At 36.9% G+C, this 22987-nt stretch overlaps 1 protein-coding gene across 1 annotated transcript; it reads right to left on the bottom strand.

The window, feature by feature from the left end:
* Window positions 1-1441: 1441 nt before the first annotated feature.
* Window positions 1442-22903, bottom strand: eif3s6ip (eukaryotic translation initiation factor 3, subunit 6 interacting protein). The gene is made up of 15 exons (XM_028815595.2): window positions 22760-22903; window positions 22122-22164; window positions 21207-21417; window positions 20922-21001; window positions 20608-20669; window positions 20271-20340; window positions 18857-18930; window positions 18027-18198; window positions 17708-17862; window positions 13430-13600; window positions 9922-10055; window positions 4390-4563; window positions 3900-4089; window positions 1913-1993; window positions 1442-1587 (listed from the first exon to the last, which is right to left on the bottom strand). The coding sequence occupies exons 1-15, from the start codon at window positions 22790-22792 to the stop codon at window positions 1516-1518; spliced, it is 1722 nt and encodes a 573-aa protein (XP_028671428.1). The 5' UTR covers window positions 22793-22903; the 3' UTR covers window positions 1442-1515.
* Between the last annotated feature and the right edge of the window lie 84 nt (window positions 22904-22987).

Below are 22987 nucleotides of genomic sequence, written 5' to 3'. Positions count from 1 at the left end.
TGTGGACTGATGAAGCCTGTAAAGGCAACAATGGATACAAGACAAGGACATGTGCTGCAAAAGTCAGGCCTTCTCAGGGAACACACGAACATGATGACCCAGACACATACGGGATATGGGAAGGGAAAATGAAATCAGGCTGCCTTGAAGGGAACAGTGGGCAATGAGAGGGAAAAAAATAATTAAAATAAATAAACAGAGCCACTCACTAACATGGCATGCAAACTCCTCACAGAGGGCAGCCTAACCAGGCCTCAAACTGCTAGGACGCTGAAATTCTAGCTGTTGTGTCAACAAGAAACATGCAGGTGTTCTTCTTTTCAATTCACCAGACAAAACACGCATTCTTCACACCAGGGACACCATGTCAACAGCTCAGATGTTTCTACCTTAACAAAGGCCTGGGCTCGTCTCACTTTTAACACCAACAGTGCATCCTGGAACTCTGCCCACGGCGCTATCCACTAATGGAAAACTATGACACTCTCTTAGCTCAGATTGAAACTTTAAAGCAATTCATCCATGAGCTTTTCTTGATTTCTGTACAAAAAACTGAAACATACGGCTATCTGTGGTACTCCACTATTTGATCATAGTTTTGAATTTTACATGATGTTATAATTCCGAAATAGTGCTGAAACCATTAAAGGATTTATTTTATATGTTGTTGTATTGATTTAAAAAGAATAAAATCAACCATACTGGAACCTGCACATTTTTACTTATGTGAATATTGTGGAGCCATTTATCAAATGAATACAGCACAGCATTTGTGAAGGGAATGCAAAATAAATTCTGTTTGCCACCCAAATGTTCAAATGGAAAGAATGCAACCAGAGGAGTGTTTTTGTGTCCAGATCTGCATTAAATTTACTTTATGCCATCATATAAAATCACAAGTTGAGTCCAAAAACAGCAATTGCAACATGGAAATCTACTTTGTAAGCACCATGCCAGAGCCATTGATGGCAGAGATCCTACAGTAACACTTATGAATCCAGTTTTCAACAACATCCATCTGTTAGACACATCTGGGATTTGAGGAATGTTGGAAATTTCCAGACATTTTACTTTCAAGTAAATGTAAATAAAATATTAACGTGAAATACAAGTGGAGGGATCAATTTGCAAAGTTCATGTGGAATTATGAAGCTTAAAGGATGCACTCTGGATTCGCCGCATCTCTAATGACACATTCTCATGTTTAACTTGTAATATTTAGCAGGATATCTGCATCACCTGAATTATTTATGGAAGTCTATTACAACTGTGGGAAAAACTACTAAAAGGCCTAATACACCGAGGGCTTTTAACTGGTGCTTATTTTAACTAACCAAGGAGTCTTTTTCATTTTTAAATAACAATGCAGAAACACATTTCTAAAACTAATAATCTCAAACCAACCAGACCATGTTTTTAATCACTACCAGCAAGCACAATGTTATTTTAAGTTTGTTTTTATTTATCATTAAAAATTCACCATGGTTTAATCCAAGAATTCTTTCCAAAGGCAGCTCAAGTGTTTCTGCTTCCAGAGGTGGTGCTGCCAGATGTAGAAATGCCCATCTTCTTTAATGTGCGATTAAGCTAATAAATACAAAGTGGACAAGCTGGTTAAAAAGGTGGACAAACAATGCCATAAAAATATTTTAGCTCTTACAGTTCACATTAATGCTACAAATACTAAGATTTTTTTTTTCAAAACAGTTTTACAGATGTGCACATTATTAGTAGAAATGTCAAAAAATTATAAATACAAAAAAGTCAACACCAGTGATTGTGCATTCAAATAGAAAGAAATAGATTAATCTTTAAAAGAATGAATCTGTAAAAATAATGGCCTAATTTAATTAATACCATAAGCAAAATTGATTTGACTTGTACCATTGCAAGTTACGGTGAAAACAATTACCTCTTCAAACTTGTGTATTTGCCGGATAAAGAAGTCTCCATATCTGCGGGCAACTTTAGTATCAGCAATGTGAATCATATCCTGAAAGTACAAAAGAAGCCTAAGTCTTCACCAAATTCTGTACCGCTAGTGAATTAATGGTAAAGGAATACTTCAGTCAAAATTTTTTTAATGTTACTTATTACCCCCTATGTCCTTTATAGTGGTGGCCGAAAAAACATTTTAATCTCATATTTTTGTACAGAATGGATAGAAAGAATTTTGACATAATAGGAGGCAATACTGACCAGTGTTGTACAATGGCAAATGAAGTGAAAAATGTCTATGACAAAAATAAAGCAAAATCTCTCATTACTCATGTTGCATAATCCACATGCCAATTATCCAGCTATTATACTGAAAAAAAATCTTTTTTTGGTAAGCAGTTACTTTCTTAATTATTAGCATGCACATAAACAGGAAGTCTAAAGCTTCATGGGATTGACTTTTTGAACTGAACATCCACTTCTCCTCTTCACTCCCTGGTCAAGAGACCCGTCTTCAATTCAAAAAAGTGATTTCCATGAGGTTTAGGGTTTCCTGTTCGTGGTGTGCTGACAATTCAGGAAGTAAATACAGGCCTTCAACAAAATGTTAGCAAAAAAGGATGCATTTTGAATGTTTTGAGCATACTGACTTGACAAGTGAAATATGGAATGCATTACATAAGTAACATGAGATTTTATTTTTCTTTTTCTATAGTCATTTTTCACATTGTTTGCAAATGTATAGCATTGGTCACTACTGGGGTCTATGTCATAACCTTCTTTTTCTCTCCATTCTACATGAGAACATGAGATTAAAAATAATTCTCTGCCACCACTATAAAAGTACATTTCTTAGGTAGCATATTCCTTTATTTGGTATTCTTTACCACAGTAAATGATCAGTTTGTGCAAACTACAAAACTGAGTGGCCTTCCTTATGCTTTATCACAAAGAAAACACAGTGAATTTCAGAAAATCAACATGTGTAACTTCATGTCACATTTTATTTGTTTATATATACACACACTGTTCTTTTTGAGGTTTGTGGACTTAAGGTTAAGAAACATTTTTGAGTAAAATAATTTATTGTAACGGTCTTATGACATAGTTTTATTTATATTAAGTAATATTTTGAATAAGAAACTGAATGGCTCATGTCTATTTAAGCCTCTCTTTATGTTTTGGAACTCGAATCAAGATTTCATTAAAAACAAAAACAAACAAAAAAAAAGGCTACCCAATTTCTAAATCTATTTAAATTAAATGGAATTTTAAAATCAATTTAATTCAGGTCTGTGTCACAGGTGGGCCCCAAGCTTATCCCTGCAACACTGGGAACAAAGCAGGAGCAAGCCATGTAACAGACACACTTGCACAGAACCAATCTGGAAACCAAAAATTAATTATGCTGGTCTTTTAAAATATGGAAGCAGAACCAGAATACCCAGAGCGGGACCAATGCAGACATGGGAAGAATGTGCAGATTCTACATGGAAAAATCTAACAAAAATTTACAGTATGTAAAATAGGGCAGACAGTGGACACATCAATGCTTAGCAAATCTTTTATTTGGCATTTCCGACTATACACTGGGAGCAATAAAAAAACAATTAAAAAGGCAGTTCTTTTAAATGAAAAAATCTGCAACCTTAAGAAAACTCTGTCTTTTAAGGAAAAGTTTGCAATCAACAGGATGTTGATTGTTAACAAAAAACAACAGTTGCTAGTGCACTAGAAATTGATCATTTAAAAACTGCATGCAGTAATAATAAAAATATACCTTGATATTTGAGATATATATTCTGAATAGTGACAAATATTAATACATTGCATTTAAGGATAAGATTTAAATTCAAGAAGAAACACACTTGCACCTAAAACATTCAGTACTTCAAGTAAAGCAATCATTACGCAAACAAGGACATGCAATGAAGTTCAGTTTCTTCACTGCCACTACAAACCTTGTCAATGTAGAAGTCAACTTCAGATGCAGACTGAAATTCTCCATCAAGTGCAGAGATCCCACTTGTCCATACTAGATTTTTCATCTTGTGCTTGAAAACTAGAAGCTGTATCCTAAACTCCTGCTCAGACATATCCAGAAACCCAGCTAGCTTGGCCACTGGCATTGTTGTGTAAAGCTTCAAAAAACTGAGAGGAAGAAATTTTTCACTTGAATATTAACTATAACCAAGACAATACTAATGTAGCTTGAAAAAAAAAAAAAAAAATCATATAGTGCAAAAGTCCCAGAAAGAGAGTTATAATCTAGAGTGGCACTGTGGTCAGTGATTAACTCAAACTATCTCAACTATACTATGAATTTTCTAGGCCAATATTGCAAACAACACTAGTAAACCAATGGAGGCAGCACTATTTTAATTAATTATTTAATCCCTATGACCAATATTTCAGTAATTCTAGTAAAAGTTAACAGCAACAATAACAGACCTGCGTATAGTGGACAGCTGAGCCTGTTGTTGAACTTCCTCAGCAAAGACCTTAAGTTGCTGCTGGAATGGCTCCTTGTGGTAGTTGGGATGTACAGTGTCATAATTGGGAACCACTGGGGACAAGAATTTAGGGCAAGCAAAGCTGAAGAGTTCCTCAAATACTTGTAGATCACTATAAAGCAAATAAATCACTTAGTTATTATAATTACACATACAATAGATTAATAAAAATGAAGACACATTTGTCGTAAGCCAAAATGCTTTACCAATATGACATGCATATATAATAAATGTGTAGTTTTGCTTTGTGAAGATCACAAGTAGTATCTTAGCCATGTCCAATTTGAAGGCAATGTAAAAACTACTGTCCAGCTCCAACTGAAACCATTCCCTTGCTTACGTAAGAGTCAGTGGCAAGTATTGACTGCCGATCCAGTGATAAACAAAACAAAACAAACAAAAAAAAAAAAAAAATCAAATTATCACAGAGCTCACCGCTAGACCACTTGGGCCAATGTTAGGAAAGAGACCTCTCTATCAATATCTCAGCAAGGAATGGAATTCAATAATTTGCAACATTCATTCTTCTTCAATTTGTGCAAAATATGTTGTAATCCTGCTAATAAACATCCACCACATACACACACCTTTCCAAATTAAAATGAATATTTAAATCAGGGATCAGACGTTAATTGTGAATGATGCCAGGTACCTCCAAGCCTTGCTTGGAAATATGTTTTGGAACTATCCAAAATTAAATCTGATAGCGTAGAATTTTATGATCACTGCACATCCTCTTCCAATTCCAATTGTCTGTAATTATTCCAGGCAAGTTTAGACTATATGGTGAAAAAGTGATAATTATTTTCTCTAAAACATTGTTCGTATATTGATTAAATCTCATTACAAAGGAACCCTCCATAAACTTAAAGGGAAAGGGAAAATTATATTTTGTATTACCTACAATAGAAAATCTCATTTTCTTTATGTGGAACTATCCAAAGCTTCTTTAGAATTTGTAAAGATTTTATTGTCATTATAATCAACTTTGCTGTGCTCCTGCTAAACTCTTATTATTTTAATTAATTAGAGGTTATTTAATACAGCTTGCCAGTACGGTGAGGTCACTGCTTAAAGCCCGGGATGCTGCATATAGGTTAGGCGACAGGCTGGCATATAGCAAAGCCCGAAAAAAACTAAAAAAGGGAATAAACCTGGCAAAATACAGATACAAACAGCGCATCGAGGAGTACAGGTGCTGGTCATAAAATTAGAATATCATGACAAAGTTGATTTATTTCAATAATTCCATTCAAAAAGTGAAACTTGCATATTAGATTCATTCATTACACACAGACTGATGTATTTCAAATGATTATAACTGACAACTAATGAAAGTCCCAAATTCAGTACCTCAGAAAATTAGAATATTGTGAAAAGGTTCAATATTGAAGACACCTGGTGCCACACTCTAATCAGCTAATTAACTCAAAACACCTGCAAAAGTCTTTAAATGGTCTCTCAGTCTAGTTCTGTAGGCTACACAATCATGGGGAAGACTGCCGACTTGACAGTTGTCCAAAAGACGACCATTGACACCTTGCACAAGGAGGGCAAGACACAAAAGGTCATTGCTAAAGAGGCTGGCTGTTCACAGAGCTCTGTGTCCAAGCACATTAATAGAGAGGCGAAGGGAAGGACAAGATGTGGTAGAAAAAAAAAGTGTACAAGCAATAGGGATAACTGCACCCTGGAGAGGATTGTGAAACAAAACCCATTCAAAAATGTGAGGGAGATTCACAAAGAGTGGACTGCAGCTGGAATCAGTGCTTCAAGAACCACCACGTACAGACGTATGCAAGACATGGGTTTCAGCTGTCGCATTCCTTGTGTCAAGCCACTCTTGAACAAGAGACAGCGTCAGAAGCGTCTCGCCTGGGCTAAAGACAAAAAGGACTGGACTGCTGCTGAGTGGTCCAAAGTTATGTTCTCTGATGAAAGTAAATTTTGCATTTCCTTTGGAAATCAAGGTCCTAGAGTCTGGAGGAAGAGAGGAGAGACACAGAATCCACGTTGCGTGAGGTCTAGTGTAAAGTTTCCATAGTCAGTGATGGTTTGGGGTGCCATGTCATCTGCTGGTGTTGGTCCATTGTGTTTTCTGAGGTCCAAGGTCAATGCAGCCGTCTACCAGGAAGTTTTAGAGCACTTCATGCTTCCTGCAGCTGACGAACTTTATGGAGATGCAGATTTCATTTTCCAACAGGACCTGGCACCTGCACACAGTGCCAAAGCTACCAGTACCTGGTTTAAGGACCATGGTATCTCTGTTCTTGATTGGCCAGCAAACTCGCCTGACCTTAACCCCATAGAAAATCTATGGGGTATTGTGAAGAGGAAGATGCAATACGCCAGACCCAACAATTCAGAAGAGCTGAAGGCCACTATCAGAGCAACATGGGCTCTCATAACACCTGAGCAGTGCCACAGACTGATCGACTCCATGCCACGCCGCATTGCTGCAGTAATCCAGGCCAAAGGAGCCCCAACTAAATATTGAGTGCTGTACATGCTCATACTTTTCATGTTCATACCTTTCAGTTGGCCAACATTTCTAAAAATCCTTTTTTTGCATTGGTCTTAATTGATATTCTAATTTTCCGAGATACTGAATTTGGGACTTTCATTAGTTGTCAGTTATAATCATCAACATTAAAAGAAATAAACATTTGAAATACATCAGTCTGCGTGTAATGAATGAATCTAATATACAAGTTTCACTTTTTTGAATGGAATTACTGAAATAAATCAACTTTGTCATGATATTCTAATTTTATGACCAGCACCTGTATTTTGATAACAACCACCCACGGAACAAGTGGAGAGGCTTAAAGACCATAATGGATTACAAGCCCAGTGACCAGCAGGTCAGCTATGACCCTAGATTCCCTGACACCTTGAACAGTTTCTTTACACGCTTTGATTAATCCAGCAGCAGGGAGACCATACATCTCCCTTGGCTAGAGGAGCAGCATCAGCCCATAGTCCTGCAACTACACCAAGTGAGGTCCACCCTGAGGAAGATCAACACCAACAAAGCGTCGGGTAAGAGACTGAAAATATGTGCTGATCAATTGGCAGGAGTCTTTCTGGACATTTTCAACCTCTCTCTACAAACTGCAATGGTCCCTGTCTGCCTCAAATCCTCCACTATTGTGCCAGTGCCTAAAAAATCAGTGGTCACCTGCCTTAACGATTACCGCCCTGTGGCTCTGACCCTAGTAATAATGAAGTGCTTTGAGAGAATCCTCCTAAAGTACATCAAGGATGCCACCCCTGCTGGATTTGACAACCATCAGTTCGCCTACAGGAGGAACAGATCGACAGAGGATGCCGTCTCAATAGTACTTCACACAGCCCTAACTCATCTGCAGTGCCCCAACACTTATATTAGGATGCTATTTGTCGATTTTAGTTCAGTGTTTAACACTGTAACCTCAGACAAGCTGGTACAAAAGCTTCATAATCTGGGTATGTCCACATCGCTGGTGTCTCTGGATCAGGGACTTTCTCACCAACAGGCCTCAGGTGGTTAGAATTGGAGATTGTACATCAGCCACACTGGTTCTGAACACAGGCACGCCACAGGGTTGTGTGCTTAGCCAAGCACTCTTCACATTATTTACGCACGATTGCTCTGCCATCCATTACACAAATATGGTTGTGAAGTTTGCGGATGATACGACTGTGGTGGGTCTCATATCAGACAATGATGAGACTCACTACAGAGAGGAGATACCTAACACTATGGTGCTCAGCCAACAACCTCATCCTGAACACCAGCAAGACCAAAGAGATCATTGTGGACTATAGGAGGTCCAGAAGAACAGAACATGCTCCTATATTCATACATGAGGAGGCTATAATGTGTGTGGACAATATAAAGTTCTTGGGTATCCACTTCACGTTGGATCTGATCTGGTCTTTGAACACATCTCACCTGGCAAAGAAGGCCCAACAGAGACTCTTCTTCCTCAGGAAGATGAGACGTGCTGGATTCTCCTCTCAGCTGCTCACAAACTTCTACAGATCCGCTATAGAAAGCATTCTCTGTCACAGTATGACAGTGTGGTATGGCAGCTGCACAGCACAGGACAGGAAGAACTTGGCACGGGAGGTGAGAACAGCACAGGGGATCGTGGGAAGTGCTCTCTTAGACCTGGTCTCTGTATATACTGGAAGGGTGCAGAAAAGGGCCAAATGTATAGCTGTGGATCTCACCCATTTGGGAAATGGACTGTTTGTACCACAGTCCAACCTCCTGGAGTATGGTTTGTACCTGGGAAGAATGGAGCACAAGAACAACAGGTGGATCGGGCTCTGCATCAGTCTGTCGTGGTGAAAAAGGAGCGAAGCCGTAAGGCAAAGCTCTCAATTTACCAGTCGACCTACGTTCCTATCCTCACCTATGGCCATGAGCTATGGGTAGTGACCGAAAGAACAAGATCGTGAATACAAGCGGCTGAAATGAGTTTCCTCCGCGGGGTGTCTGGGCTCTCCCTTAAAGATAGGGTGAGAAGCTCAGTCATCTGGGAGGGGCTCAGAGTAGAGCCGCTGCTCCTCCGCATCGAGAGGAGTCAGACGAGGTGGCTCGGGCACCTGATCAGGATGCCTCCCTGGTGAGGTGTTCCAGGCATGTCTAACCAGGAAGAGGCCCCGGGGAAGACCCAGGACATGCTGGACAGACTGTCTCTCTCAACTGGCCTGGGAACACCTTGGGATTCTCCCGGAAGAGCTAGAAGAAGTGGCCGGGGAGAGGGAAGTCTGGGCATCTCTGCTCAAGCTGCTGCCCCCGCGACCTAACCTCGGATAAGCGGAAGAGGATGGATGGATGGACAATTAAAGTTGAGGCAAACTACTGATAGAAATGCTTTCAATAAGAATATGGGGACACCTTTGGTAATGTAAAAATGAGTCAGAAATCAATATATGTAAACAATTCTGCACACAATTATAAATACATGTAAAAATAAAATGTGTATGAAAGGCAACACCAACATCATTACAATTTCAACCGGATTGCTACAAAATATTGCATTTGAAACGGTCAATTTATTAATAAATAATGAGTTATTTTAAAGACCTAATCACTTCTAATCTACTGTAGAATCATGAAAAATATTCACATACTTTCAAACATGATGAACTGCACAAAATCATTTAACCACTTAGAAAAACAGCTCAGAAAAGGTGCAATCTGGAACAAGAAAGAAAAGGAGAAAAACCTCCTTGTTTGTGCTAAAACTGAAACTTTTTTTTTTTTAATATATAAAAAGAGTACCAATACTTTACTACCCATTATGCTTAAAATATGATTTAAATGGAGCAGTTATATTCAATGTTTTGTGCAGTTATTTTGTTCTGACAGTCAATAATTATGCTACCAGCAAACAAAATAGCTTTGACATCACTATATGTTAAAAGGTTCGCTTTCTAATATTACAGCTAAATATTCATTGTTTTGTTTTCTTACCCCTTCTGCATCCTCAGCATTTTGTCACCATACTTCTCCCTTAATTGAGTATGGATACTCTCATCAATCCTCATGGGATACATAGTAAGTGCAATGGCCAACAATCCATGCATCTGTTCGTTCTGTTTGTTAATCTGAAATAATACATAAATTAGTAAAAAAAATAAAATAATAAAATAAAATAAATAAATAATAAAATTTGGTATGGTTCTTTCTGCCCAGGGTTGATCAAAGATGAACTTCTGTCTCATTAAACTGAATTTCTATAGGCAACCTGTACAATTCAGACAAGGTGCCAGCACAGAACGATTGAATTCACATTATCAACACAGGCACATCCATCCTGATTTCTAAGTGGTCTTAAGTAGAACAGTCTGCAGTTTCATACTTAACTTGAGGCAAACGCATTTCAATGACGAGAAATGTTTATAATGAATGATTAGTTAACAGACTGGGATGTAGTGTTGCTGATGAGAGAATGTGATTCTCCACGGCCAAAAGAGTACCTGGTACTCGAGAATACCACTGTTACATTCCTGCAGAAGATGGCAAACAAAGTCACCCAACTCCTGGTGGATCAGATATGTCCCTCACATTAGGCCAGTGTCCTATCGGAGGCTATGTTGGGTGGGTGCATGTATGATGAAAAACTTTAGATTGGTGCGATTAGTGACAACAGTGAAGCATAATTAGGCATCCTGAAATGTTTCATGCATCTAAACGATCCTGCACAGTCTTTCCAATGGCCACCTAGAGCTGATATTTGTTGGGTGCTATTGCACTGCTTAGTGAACCTAGAATAGTCAGTGGGAGGCAGTACCATCTTGATCTCAAAGACATAGATGCCTTACACTCGGCACTTCAACTGAAACAAATGAAATGGGCCAACATTCGCTGCTGCTGCAATACCAAGATGTTAACATTTCATTACAACTAGTGTCGTATTTAATGATAAATCAAGCATATGTTGTTCATGTGTTGTGCTTTGGCTATTAATTTTTCTCCATTAATCCTAAATCCAAGTTATGATGATGAAGAACTTGATAATCATCACTATTGACAAATGGTGAATTTAACCCATGTTTAGAACAGAAAATAAAAATTAAAGTTTCACATAAGAAAAGTAAGACTTGTTTTTTAAGAAAGAAAGGACCATGTACGACATAGGAAAAATAATTTTTAAGACGTATGGACATTCCCACAGTGCATTAAGGTGGTCTGAAAATTCATCCCAAAATGATTTTTTCCCCATTTGAGAGGTCTACTGGTTAAACTCGAATTCAGTTTGTTTATAACCTTTTCAAAAGCCCTGTGTAGGTTTCTAAATATGTATACTGTATCAGTTAAACGTATGCTTACTGAAGCTGCAAATATTTTTTCTATTGTTGAAGGTGTGCTCTTACCAAGTGGTGTCATCTGGATCAAACATTCTAATTTTGTTACTCACTATACCTCAGGGCCATCTTAACAGTATTATAGGCCCCCGGGCAAAGCAGTGCACTGGGGCTCCTACCTAAACAACCACTCACCAAGTCACAACATATATAGATTAGCATAGGGCCCCTATGCTTGTGGGGACCCCGGGCAACTACCCAGCGTGCCCATGCATTAAGATGGCCCTGCTATACCTATAAAAGTATGAGTATGCAAAATCTGAGCCTGCTAGGTGGTTTAGTTCTTGAGACAGGGTCTTGTGAAATCAATGAAAAAGTAAAGCGGTTTCAAATTCAACATTCCTTTCCCCTCCTCGCAAAATTGGCTCTACCTTGGAAAGTACTGGGGCCTCATGTATAAATGGTGCATACGCACAAATGTTGTGTACGAATGTTTCCACGCTCAAATCGCGATGTATGAAACCTAAACTTGGCGTAAAGCCATGCAAAATTTCACGGTAGTTCCAACCCTGGCATATGCAAGTTCTTCGCTCGATTTTGCAAACTGGCGGCACCCAGCGTCAAAGCAGTGCTACTGTTCCTGTGTGATTACCCTTTCTTTTTTAGATCCACATCCCTGACACGGCTTTATTATATACACTGAAACTAATTGCATATTGTTTTTAAGTTTAAGGCATCCGATTGTAATTAACCTGTAACAATATAATGGTCCAGGGAATAGCCGAAGTATTCCAAATACCATAGCTGCTTTAGTGTTGTTACTCTCACTTCATCTTCTTTCAGCTGCTCCCGTTAGGGGTTGTCACAGTGGATCATTTTTTTCCCATATTACTCTCACTGCACCACTCGGAGTATTTATATCTTAGTGGGGAATCACAGATCTACAGCAGCTGATCAGAAAGAATTATCTGTATACAGCATCTGGCACACACTGCCTCAGCCATGCTGTCTGTTGAACTGCTCTCACACGGCAAACGCTTCAAAGCCTTTCCTGTACGGACCTCATGGTTCAGAAAGAGTTTCATCCCAAGAACTATAAACGCACGCAATCTGTCCATCAAGTACTCCTTGTAGAACTGTTTGTACTTATAAGTACAATTACCTCACTGTAAACTTGCATTACAGTTATAATATTGCACAACCTGAGCCACTTTATAAAGCGCGTATTTACATATGATGATGATATTTTTAAAATGAAATGCAGCAAAATATGTTTATTATACAGATAAAACTAACAATTTAAATAATCTATATTGTTAATAATTAAACATGTGAGGACACGGTGCCAAAGCGCTAGTGAGGCGCTGGCGCTCTATTCACAGATTGTTCCTGCCTCGCGCTGTATTCTTGCTGGTGCTGACGCAACACTGGAAGGATAGATAGATAGAATTATTAAACATGTACTACGAAGATATTTCAATGTTCCTTAAAAGTTTTGACGAATCAGTGTTCTAAGTTTACAGATGGCTTAACGTCTTATTATAGAGCGGATTGAGTATTTGAAGAAAGAAAAGGACAGAAATTGGGGGTTAGTACGTTTGAAAGAGACAGTACTGCTACAATAATGTATTTATTTATAAAGCATGGCGTAGCAAGCATCTTGTGTGAGAAATGAACAATCACTGCGCCACTGTGTTCCCATGTTTAACAACATGCTTTAACTCCTATCATGAAAATGATATCACGTATACATCTCAGTATTCTAATTATTCAGAGAGCTGTAATATTACGAATGTAATGGATTCTATGCCCTGTCGGAGGAAGAGAAAGCCCGGAAGCACGTAGTGATTCACACACATACTGTATATAGCACATAGAAGATCAAATACAAAACAAAGCATTTAACGTGCTAGTTTAGTTACGATGGGATTTGAGAATCTAGTAAATTCAACAATATATGAACATTCTTAACATTTTAACATACAAGTGCTACCAAAAGAGCATTTCAAACAAACAAATTCTCTGTCAACATGGCATCAAGTATTTTGACAAGGTTACTTAAAAAAAAACAAAAACAAAAAAAAAAAAAAACACACTGACACTATTCCAAATTTTACATTGCACATGTATTTAATAGCAAAATAATGAGTGAATAATGTGGGATGTAAACTCACCATCTCATATTTATAGGTGCTTCTCTGGAACATATTTCTTGTCCTTTGAATATAAAGAAGTATATTCGCAAAAACACGAATGGCATCTTGGTACCTGCGCATCATCAAGTATGCAAATCCTACATAGTAGTAAGTAGTGATCTGGCACTCCGGCACTCGAGAGTACATACTCTAGAGCAACAAAAATAAAATATTATACAAGAGAGAATAAAATACACTGAACCATTTTTCCTCCTTGCACATAAAGTCTGGTAGTTTATTGTGCAGTTATTTCAAAAGAACCTTTTTTTGTCTCTGTAAAAGGTATAAAAGACGGCAAAGGCAAAGTACTACTGGGCCGATATAAATGCAAGATTCTGCATGCAAGATCATCAATTAGTGGCCAGCTCATGTGCAAGGTTTTCTTTGGCTTCAAGGTATCAACCAAGCACCGCCTTATAAAGCAGTTGCAATGAAGACAGCAGCTCACATCCCCTCCGTCAGGAGCACAGAATGTCAGAGAGAGAGAGAGAGAGAGACAGATAAAAACAAACAATCAAAATCAATACGTGCCGTTCGAGCTTTTAAGTATGCGAAGCACCGTGCAGCATGTCGCTTCACGAAGCAGCTGCACAGAAGGGAGCAACGTGAAGGTAATCTTTCAGCATTTTTAGACGAGCGTCCGTATCGTCTAGGTGTGTGAACAGCCCCCCTGCTCACACCCCCTCCGTCAGGAGCAGTGAATGTCAGAGCAAGAGAGAGAGAGAGACACAAAAGTAAGTTGGGTAGCTTCTCAGCTATCTGGCAATAGTGTCCCTTGTATGAAATCAACTGGGCAAACCAACTGAGGAAGCATGTACCAGAAATTAAAAGACCCATTGTCCGCAGAAATCCGCGAACCAGCAAAAAATCTGCGATATATATTTAAATATGCTTACATATAAAATCCGCGATAGAGTGAAGCCACGAAAGTCGAAGCGCGATATAGCGAGGGATTACTGTAGCGCTATTTCATAAGAAGAAACTGGTAAATACCTCTTTACCACAATGTGCAATGTTAATCAAGAGACTGTTATTTCTTGCCAAATGTAGCGCAAAGTACTGAACTAGTGGGATTATTAAATTTATAAATACATTTTTCTTTAAGGTTTCATATTTTCTTTCTTATGGGGAGGGGGTCGATCTTGAAAAAATAATCATGTCTCAAAATAACATTTGTCAATTTAAATGAATTAAAATTTTGGTGAGAAAAAAAATAATGTAATAGAAATGCTATATATGGATTTTGGTTAAACTGAAGTACTGCATAAGCACCTATCTGAAAACTAACACTTCTCAAAATAAACTGTATAGACACCAGTTCTATTTTTCAACTTTGCAACTAGGCACCTATAGAAGAGGTAATCAAATAGTACAAGGACTAACTTCACAGGACTAAATATTACTTAACTCTATAGGGAGTTATTTTCAATTTCTCTATATTTTCAAAAACATTCAGTGCATGGATGCCAAGTTTACATTCTTTTATAGCCCTAAGTTTCTCCTTTCCACCCAAAAAAGCCCTTTCAATTATACAAATTTTATACTCCGTCAAAAAAAAAAAAATTCTTAACAGAAATAAAGCAAACAAAGTATTAACATTTTGGAAGAAATAAACCTAAACAAAAAAAACGCTTTTGATATAAATACAGGCTTTAGTTCGTTTTATAATGAGCAAATACAGTTATCCCTCATTATCTGATGTAATCCATTCACGAAAACAAGCTATACAAAAAAAAAAGCCATTATGGTATAAATGTGAAAAGTAATTTATTCCTAGCCTAGAAGAAAATCCCCATCCAATTCTCCCAAAATATCACTAAAACATCCTTAACACCTATTTAACCATTAAGCTTTGTTTTCTTCATTATATGATACATTTCATTTATCAATTAAGAAAACTGTAATGAGATCATTAACAGAAATATTGGTGCACAATAACCTAGATTTAGAATACATGAGAGAAATTAGGCCCTCACTGCTCTCACGCAGATAGAAAGCTTCCTTCACATGCTGACCTGGACTCATCTCACAGCAAAATGATAAAAATTTGTATTTTCAATTGCTATTTAGTAATAAATGCATCCAACTACACAAGATCTTGCAATAAAGCAAACAAACAAAAAAGCACAAGACTAACAAGAGGCGGATAACAGCACGTGGGTACCAGCAGCAGTATGCTTATTTACACAAGCACACTCTAGCAAACATGACTTTAAAACTTTTTTTCAGCCATTACAGTGAACAAAAATCATATAAAGAAGTATGACTGCACATTGTTAGTGTTGCAAATGTGCTACTTCAGTTGTCCCTAAAAACATGCATCCGACTTTAATGTTAATAAACCACTTCCATTTCTCAAGTGAAAAGCGTACCAAAAATGTCATTAAAAGCTTATACCACTATGCTATTTCTATCTGTAATGCTCTTACCTGCAGGTTCTATGCAACATTCAAGTTACAAACAATATAGTATACATTATCTAGAGGAACAATGTGCAAAACACCTGTGATATTGTTGGCAAAATGCTTGTGTATATTGTTGCTTTTAAAACAATGTGTTAAAATATGTATGTCACATTTACACTTCCAAATGTCAAGTTGGGCACCTGTGCCTAAAGATAGTCAAACATAAGCATCTTTTTACTTTACTCAGTTTAAAGGCATTTTAATCCTCATCTGCAATTAGGACTGCATACAAGAGTGAGAGACCCCCTAACCGCCTAAAACTTTGATGTACATCAAAAAAATATTTTTACACAGAAGTGTATTAGGGCCATGAAAAGAAAAAAAAAAAAAAATACAGACTCCGTGAAGCAAAAAAAAAAAAAAAAAGTGTATGCCGAGAAAAAAAATGTCTTGACATTTCCACTTTAAATACTTGTTTTTTCTCTCTAGTTTAACTTTGCCATATCGTAAACTTCATCTTAAAATCAATGTTTCATTTACTAGATTTTCTCAAAACCCGTCATAACTAATATAGCACATTAAATGTTTTGTGTTAAGTGTACCCCAACCCAGTTATTAATTGTTACGTGCTTCTTAAACTGACTTCCTCTTGCACAGAGAGGAGTTGCAGGCAGCAATTGCCACACAGAATACATTTGCTTCATGATATCACTGCTCTATGAACATTTAGAATTCTAAAATAAATACTTGATATCATTTTCATGATGAAATGCATTAAAGCATGTATTAAACATGTGGGGGCATGGTAGTTTGGCGGTAGTGCCGTATCCTTACAGTAAGGGGTCACCAGGTGTACATTCAGTGTAGAGAACCTTCATGGCAAGTGTGACGAGGCTCTAAAAACCTGGATGTATGAATGGGTATCGCACTGTTTTAACTGAAATATTCTGCAAATGTTGGGTTTGTGAGCTGATGGTCAGAGACACGAACACAGAATCCAGTGGATGTTCTTCTGGACGAGTTTTCTTTATTGCTGGAGTGCTCTCTGTCAAACTTACCAAAACCCCTAGTTCCTATAATTCCTTTTTCTTTCTTCACATAACAAATCACCACATGATACATTCAGGGTTGCGCCCATACTAGCAAGCATCGTGTGGGAGGCAGGAACAATTCCTGAACAGTGCACCAGCTCATCACAGGGTGAATATGAGCACACACATACACAAGGGTCAATTTAGCATAACAAAACTCCACATCCTACATGACTTTGAAAGGAATCTGAAGCATGCCGAGTAAACCCACCACAAAAACCTGCAAACTCAAAACAGGGAACACCCTGGACCCCCTTGCTGCAAGGCAGCAGCAGCACAACCTCCATGCCACCGAGTGAATGTATTCTGTGTGGCGATTGTAGCCTGGGGCTCCTCTCAGTGCAAGAGGAATTCAGTTTAAGAAGGACGTAGCAATTTTCACAAGTAAGGGAACACTTAATATGAAGTATTTAATGTGCTACATTAGTTATGACGGGGTTTGAGAAAATCTAGTAAATTAAACATTGATTTTAATATGAAGTTTACAACATTCTACTTCAATGACAAAATAAAACAACAAGAATAAAGTCAACATGTTGACTTTAATCTCGACGCTTACATCTAGATTAAAGTAGAAATGTTGAGAATAAAGTCGGCATGTTGACTTTATTCTCGACATACTTTTTTTCCTTCACCTGCCTATGCCTGTATTTTTTTATCTTCTCCACGGATCCAATACACTTCAATAGTTTTTTTTTTTTTTTTTTTATACATTTATAAATGAAATAATTTGGTTTTGTCCATATACAAATATGATCTACCTTTTTGTTGAGTTCAATATTTTCAAGTACTTTGATAGCCTGATAATAGTCTCCAAGCAGGGAATGAAGTCTCAGCAGTCCAACTAAGCTGAAGTATCCCAACATTTTATATAAGGAATGCCGACCATACTCCCCTGCCACACTCTCAGGATCACCTGATCAAATAGAATAGAAGGAATTAACACAACTGCAAGTTTTTGCAGTAAAAAATAAAACATATCTAATTATGCAAAAAAATTCAGTTCACAAAGGCAATGTTTCCCCACTTCTGTCCACTTAGCAGAATTTCACAATTACCAGAGAAATAACAAAATCTAACCTCCACTTGTATAGACTTCCAGCTGTCGATTGATATTGCTTTTGTCCACCAGGGAATGCAGGACATTAAGGACACTGTGCACATTCCAGATTTTCGGGTTGTTTCTCAAGAACTCGATTTCATCCTCCGATTTCTTAGCTGTTTTGCAACGGTACTGACTAAAGGACTGAAACTACAGTGAAGAAAAAAGCAGGGAAATTAGACTGATACCTAGAGTCTTAAAGGAACAAATTAAAGTCCAGACATTCCTGTAAGAGCTAGTCCTGCAGAACAAAAGATACTAAGATGTTGTATGAAACAGCTGTTCAGCAGAAGAAAGTTAACCATAAGAGGAAATACTGACTAGCTTAGAAGCTGACACTGTACTTTCATTTTATAATATAGTAACTTTAGTGTCAAAATTTTATAATTTTATCTGAAACAATTTAAGAAGAATGTTTCTGTAAGGATTGCAAAACCTACTGTGGTTCTTAATTAAGCATTTCAGGAAATTAAATACTTTAAGTATATGTCACTTAAGCGCCTTGAGCATGGGAAAGGCGCTATATAAATAAAATGTATTATACTATTATTGTTAAATAAAGTAAATTCACAATTATTACAAAAATAAATAATTGAAAACTAATTAATCTGGGTGACTATATAAACGCAACACAGGGATGAAAAGGGGAAAAAAAGTGTTAGCAATTAAGAGCATTGGCTGAGCAAACTGATGCAACTACAGAATAATCAATAATGGTGCTTAAGATCAACTGCCTAAGATCATGGATGTTATTAAATCTTGATTAGTGTGGTTGTTGCATTTTCATTGTCTACTATGAATGCAGTACCTGGTAAATGAACTCATCAATGATGTCCCACAGCCACTGATTAGGAAGTTCTAAAGGTGCAGGACCATCAGCATCTAAAAACAAAAAAAAAATTGGCCAATTATTTCCTTTTCTATAGCGAGTATGTTTTCAATTTAGTCAAGGAAAAAGCTACTTAATCTAAATCTAATGTAAAGTCGATCATGTAAAATACCTAGTTTCAGTTCCTTCACCTTCCCATGTAAAATGATTTGTCAACACAGAGTAACTAGAAGCGAGAAAGAAAATTCTGATGCCTTAGAGCTTGCTATGCTCGCTTTTCAGTTGTTTTAATTTTATATAACCCCTATAATAGGCTTAACATCAGGGGTTACCTAGTGCCATAAATGCTATTTTTATAATACCTTCTCATCAATATGTCAAAGAAAGTTACAGAACACTACCCTAAAATACAGATCTACATTTTTACAACTAGAATGCAGACAACATAAGCAAGGTGTTTATACCAGGAGTCCTCAATCATGGTCCTGGAGGACCACAGTAGCTACGGGTTTTTATTCCTGCCAGTGTCCTAATTAGAACTCAGTCCTTGCCGATAATGAAAGTTGGTGTTTAACTCTATGCATTGTTACCGCCTTTATTCATCAAAGACAAAATTTAGTTACTTTGTAGATCAGAGGTCCTCATTTAAGGTCCTGGAGATCTGCTATGGCTGCAGGTTTTCACTTTAACCAAATTTCTTAATTAGAACCCTTATATTTAATACTAAAGCAATATGTTTTTTGGGCTTAACTTTGGTTCTCTTGCCTGTTACCATTCAAAACGCTTATTTCACTATTTTGGATTTTAGCAGCTGCATTTAAGTTTTAATTGTTGCCCATTTTCTTGATCAGACATTAGTTATTAATGAGATGCAGATAACCAATAAGCCAGCAGCTCTCCAGCTTACATGCTTACAATGAAGTATCTGTGATAAAAAATGTTTAGAAATGAATGAGAGGGGAATTTGAAGGACCATTAAGTTTAAATCTATTCTGGTCCACAAAACACATGGATAATGTTCTCACAGAAGGGAAACCCTACAGTGCAATTAAAATTGCTCTTGGATGAATGCAAGCATTAACAAGCTAAATAGTTCAATACCAAGTTTCATTATCAGCATGGATTGCTTTCTAATTGGGAAACTAGTTGGAATAAAAACCTGCAGCCCTCCAGGACTGTGATTGAGGACCCCTGGTTTATACTCGAAGCATAAGTGGCAAAACAAGCAATTTAAACATTTAGGTTTGAAATATTAAACCATAATGCAGTTGGCTGTTTAACAGGAATGGCACACATTATTTAAATTAGAATAAAAAAAATTCAATCCGCAAATCAAAATATTGCCAGAAGTAAAATATCTGTAAAACCGTTAGCTTCAAATGGATGCACTTACTCAGAATGTAGTTGAAGAGATTACAGTAGTTATAATACGATTCAAACCTTTGGTCCAAAGTAGGGCCTCCCTGTTTTGGTGGAATGGGGATGAGGGGGGAAAAAAATCAAACTTAGAATAACTATAAAGAGATCTTTAATCATATACTTGCAAAAGGCAAATTCTGTGAACTGAACTAACACATTACAGATTTTATATTTACTAGAATATAAGGACACTACACACATTTTACTACTCACTAACCTCAAACCAATAATAATTAAAAAATGTTTTTTTTTTTTTTTTTTTTTTAATTATTCTAATCTGCACACAGAAACAGAAATTACAATATACTTACGCTAACTTTAGCATATATATGTCTGTAATATAATTCCTTGTAGAGAATTAGAAACACTGCATCTGTTCAGAAATATGGAAAAAATGTTTGCAATATAAGCACTTAATTAACTGTCAAGTTTCACAAAATAAATACCCCAATAACAAATGTAACAATTTTATAGAACCATATTAAGGTTTGTAATTTTGGTTACAATAAGGTTAATCTGCACAATTATGAATGGTAAAATATTAACTAGCATGAAAAAATTAATTACCACTTTTATTTTTAACCAACAAGTTTTAAATAATTGTCAAAATTAGAAAATAACTTACCATTTCCAACCAGAGATGCAATGGCTTCTGCTTCAGGCCAAGGTGAGGTTTTAAAAAAGCGTTCTGTGAGTTTGTTCCAGCTGGGCAACAGATATAAACAGCATAATAAGTTTGCAGGACATAATTGTATTCCAAAAGTTTTAAATCTAAATCATTTGTTTTTTCCCCATTTCTCCTTTGGAGTTTACCATTAAAAGTATTTTAATTCTGGATTCTGTGGCTCAGAAAACATACTTCAATTGTCAAAAATGATTACAAGAGGATTTTACAATACATTTATTATACCTGTTTTCATAGATGTCTTGAATCTCATAAATTTTCTGCTCAATACTTTCACTGGATACACGGTTAGACTGCAGTTCATAAACTTTTTGATCAATAATGTCAGAAACTGTCTTGTGAAAGTACTGTAAGAAGTTCTTGATTACTTCTGGGATTACATGGTAGGTCTGTTGCTCATATTGCCGCTCATAAGCCAAATCTGCTTTTGGATCACCTAATAAATACACAATTAGAGAAGATAGAAGCATTGTAAATAAATGACCATTACCCAGAAATCAAATATGAATTTATTTATAATTGTTTTGTGAAAATTACACGAGAAAAATAAGGTGAATTTAACAGATAAAAATACTCTCATTTTCAATTAACTTACATACACTATTTCTCCAATAAGCTTTTTATTGTAAAAGACAGAATTCCAAATATAATCAATCTTTGTTTATTTCAGTTAGTGTATATCCAAATTAATTATGCATCGGTACAAATTGTGGTATTATCTATCCGTTAGTGCATCACACAAAAATTGGACATACGTTTACAAAATCCAGGAGGCATTTTAATGATTTTAGTAGCCCATGCTGGAAACAGGCCAAAGTCTGTCATCAACAAAACGGTGGCCATGAAGTAATAATGCTTGATACAAAAAAATAAATCAAGCTGCATTTATTACTTAGCAGATAACATTATACGGTGTTTTTAGGCAATGAAAATAAAGCCTTCCCACTATGCCCTCCAAAACTATTTAATGTATTTATGCAAGATATTTCACTGTGAACTCCATCGAAGGTATTTAGAAATACAAAGTAGGAGCATAAAAAATTTCAGCAACTTGTACATGGCAACACAATGAGAACCAGTAGGATGAAAAAGGTATTTTATTTGTACAAGGTATAGGTACAGTTACATGTGTAGTCTTACCTGTATGAAGATCATAATCATTTGTATAGTTATAAGGATCATACTGAAAAACACAATAGAAAACAAGTTGTAAAATCTGCAAACAAATATTCACTTCTGTTTTTCCCCAAATTAATGCCTCAACAAGCGCTGGTGGAACGTAAACCACAAAAAAGCATTGATAGTATAAAGAACAATTGTAATATTTTGCACTTAAGAGAAACCAAAAATGCGTTGTTTTATGATGCATCATACATGGATACCACCGATCATGCTAAACTGATGTCAATCTTTAAAACTTTGCTTGAAAGTAATTAAAGACGACCTCTTTACAGCAGTTAGCGTCAGACTGATTATTATTATTATCATCATCATCATCACCCTTTTCCATGGTATGTATGATTTACACCTAAGACAGTGAAACATGCAAGTTCACACCACTAACAAGAACCGATAACCTTTCAATACTCAATGTGCAAATACGAATTCATCGATCTCCTATGTTTCTGACAGTTCTTTTTTTTAAGGTACAAAGAAGCCACCATGAAACAACTGCGGGTAACGGGACACAAGCCATGTGGAACTGTGTTGTCGCACGTGTCGTCTCAGTACACTTAGAAGCGCAGACTTAATTGATATACAAACAGCGGTATTCTCACCTCTCCCTCTGCCTCCTCAGTGGGGTAGGACATTTTGCTGGCTATTCAAACTTAATAATGAAACTGGACGAGTCGAAAAATATCAGCCACCACCTCCGACAGAAGAGCGGAAAGACTCTAACAATTTCTTCCGGGTTATGCGAACGCTGCGGTCACCTGATATGCATGCTGAGATGTAGAGGCGGAGTCACGGAGAACAGCTGTCTTTTTCTTCGCACAGTCGATTCC

The sequence above is a fragment of the Erpetoichthys calabaricus genome, chromosome 12 (assembly GCF_900747795.2).
Source record: "Erpetoichthys calabaricus chromosome 12, fErpCal1.3, whole genome shotgun sequence".
Taxonomy (NCBI): Eukaryota; Metazoa; Chordata; class Cladistia; order Polypteriformes; family Polypteridae; genus Erpetoichthys; species Erpetoichthys calabaricus.
The sequence above is the reverse complement of the archived record's forward strand: the minus strand, read 5'-3'. Positions and strand labels throughout refer to the sequence as shown.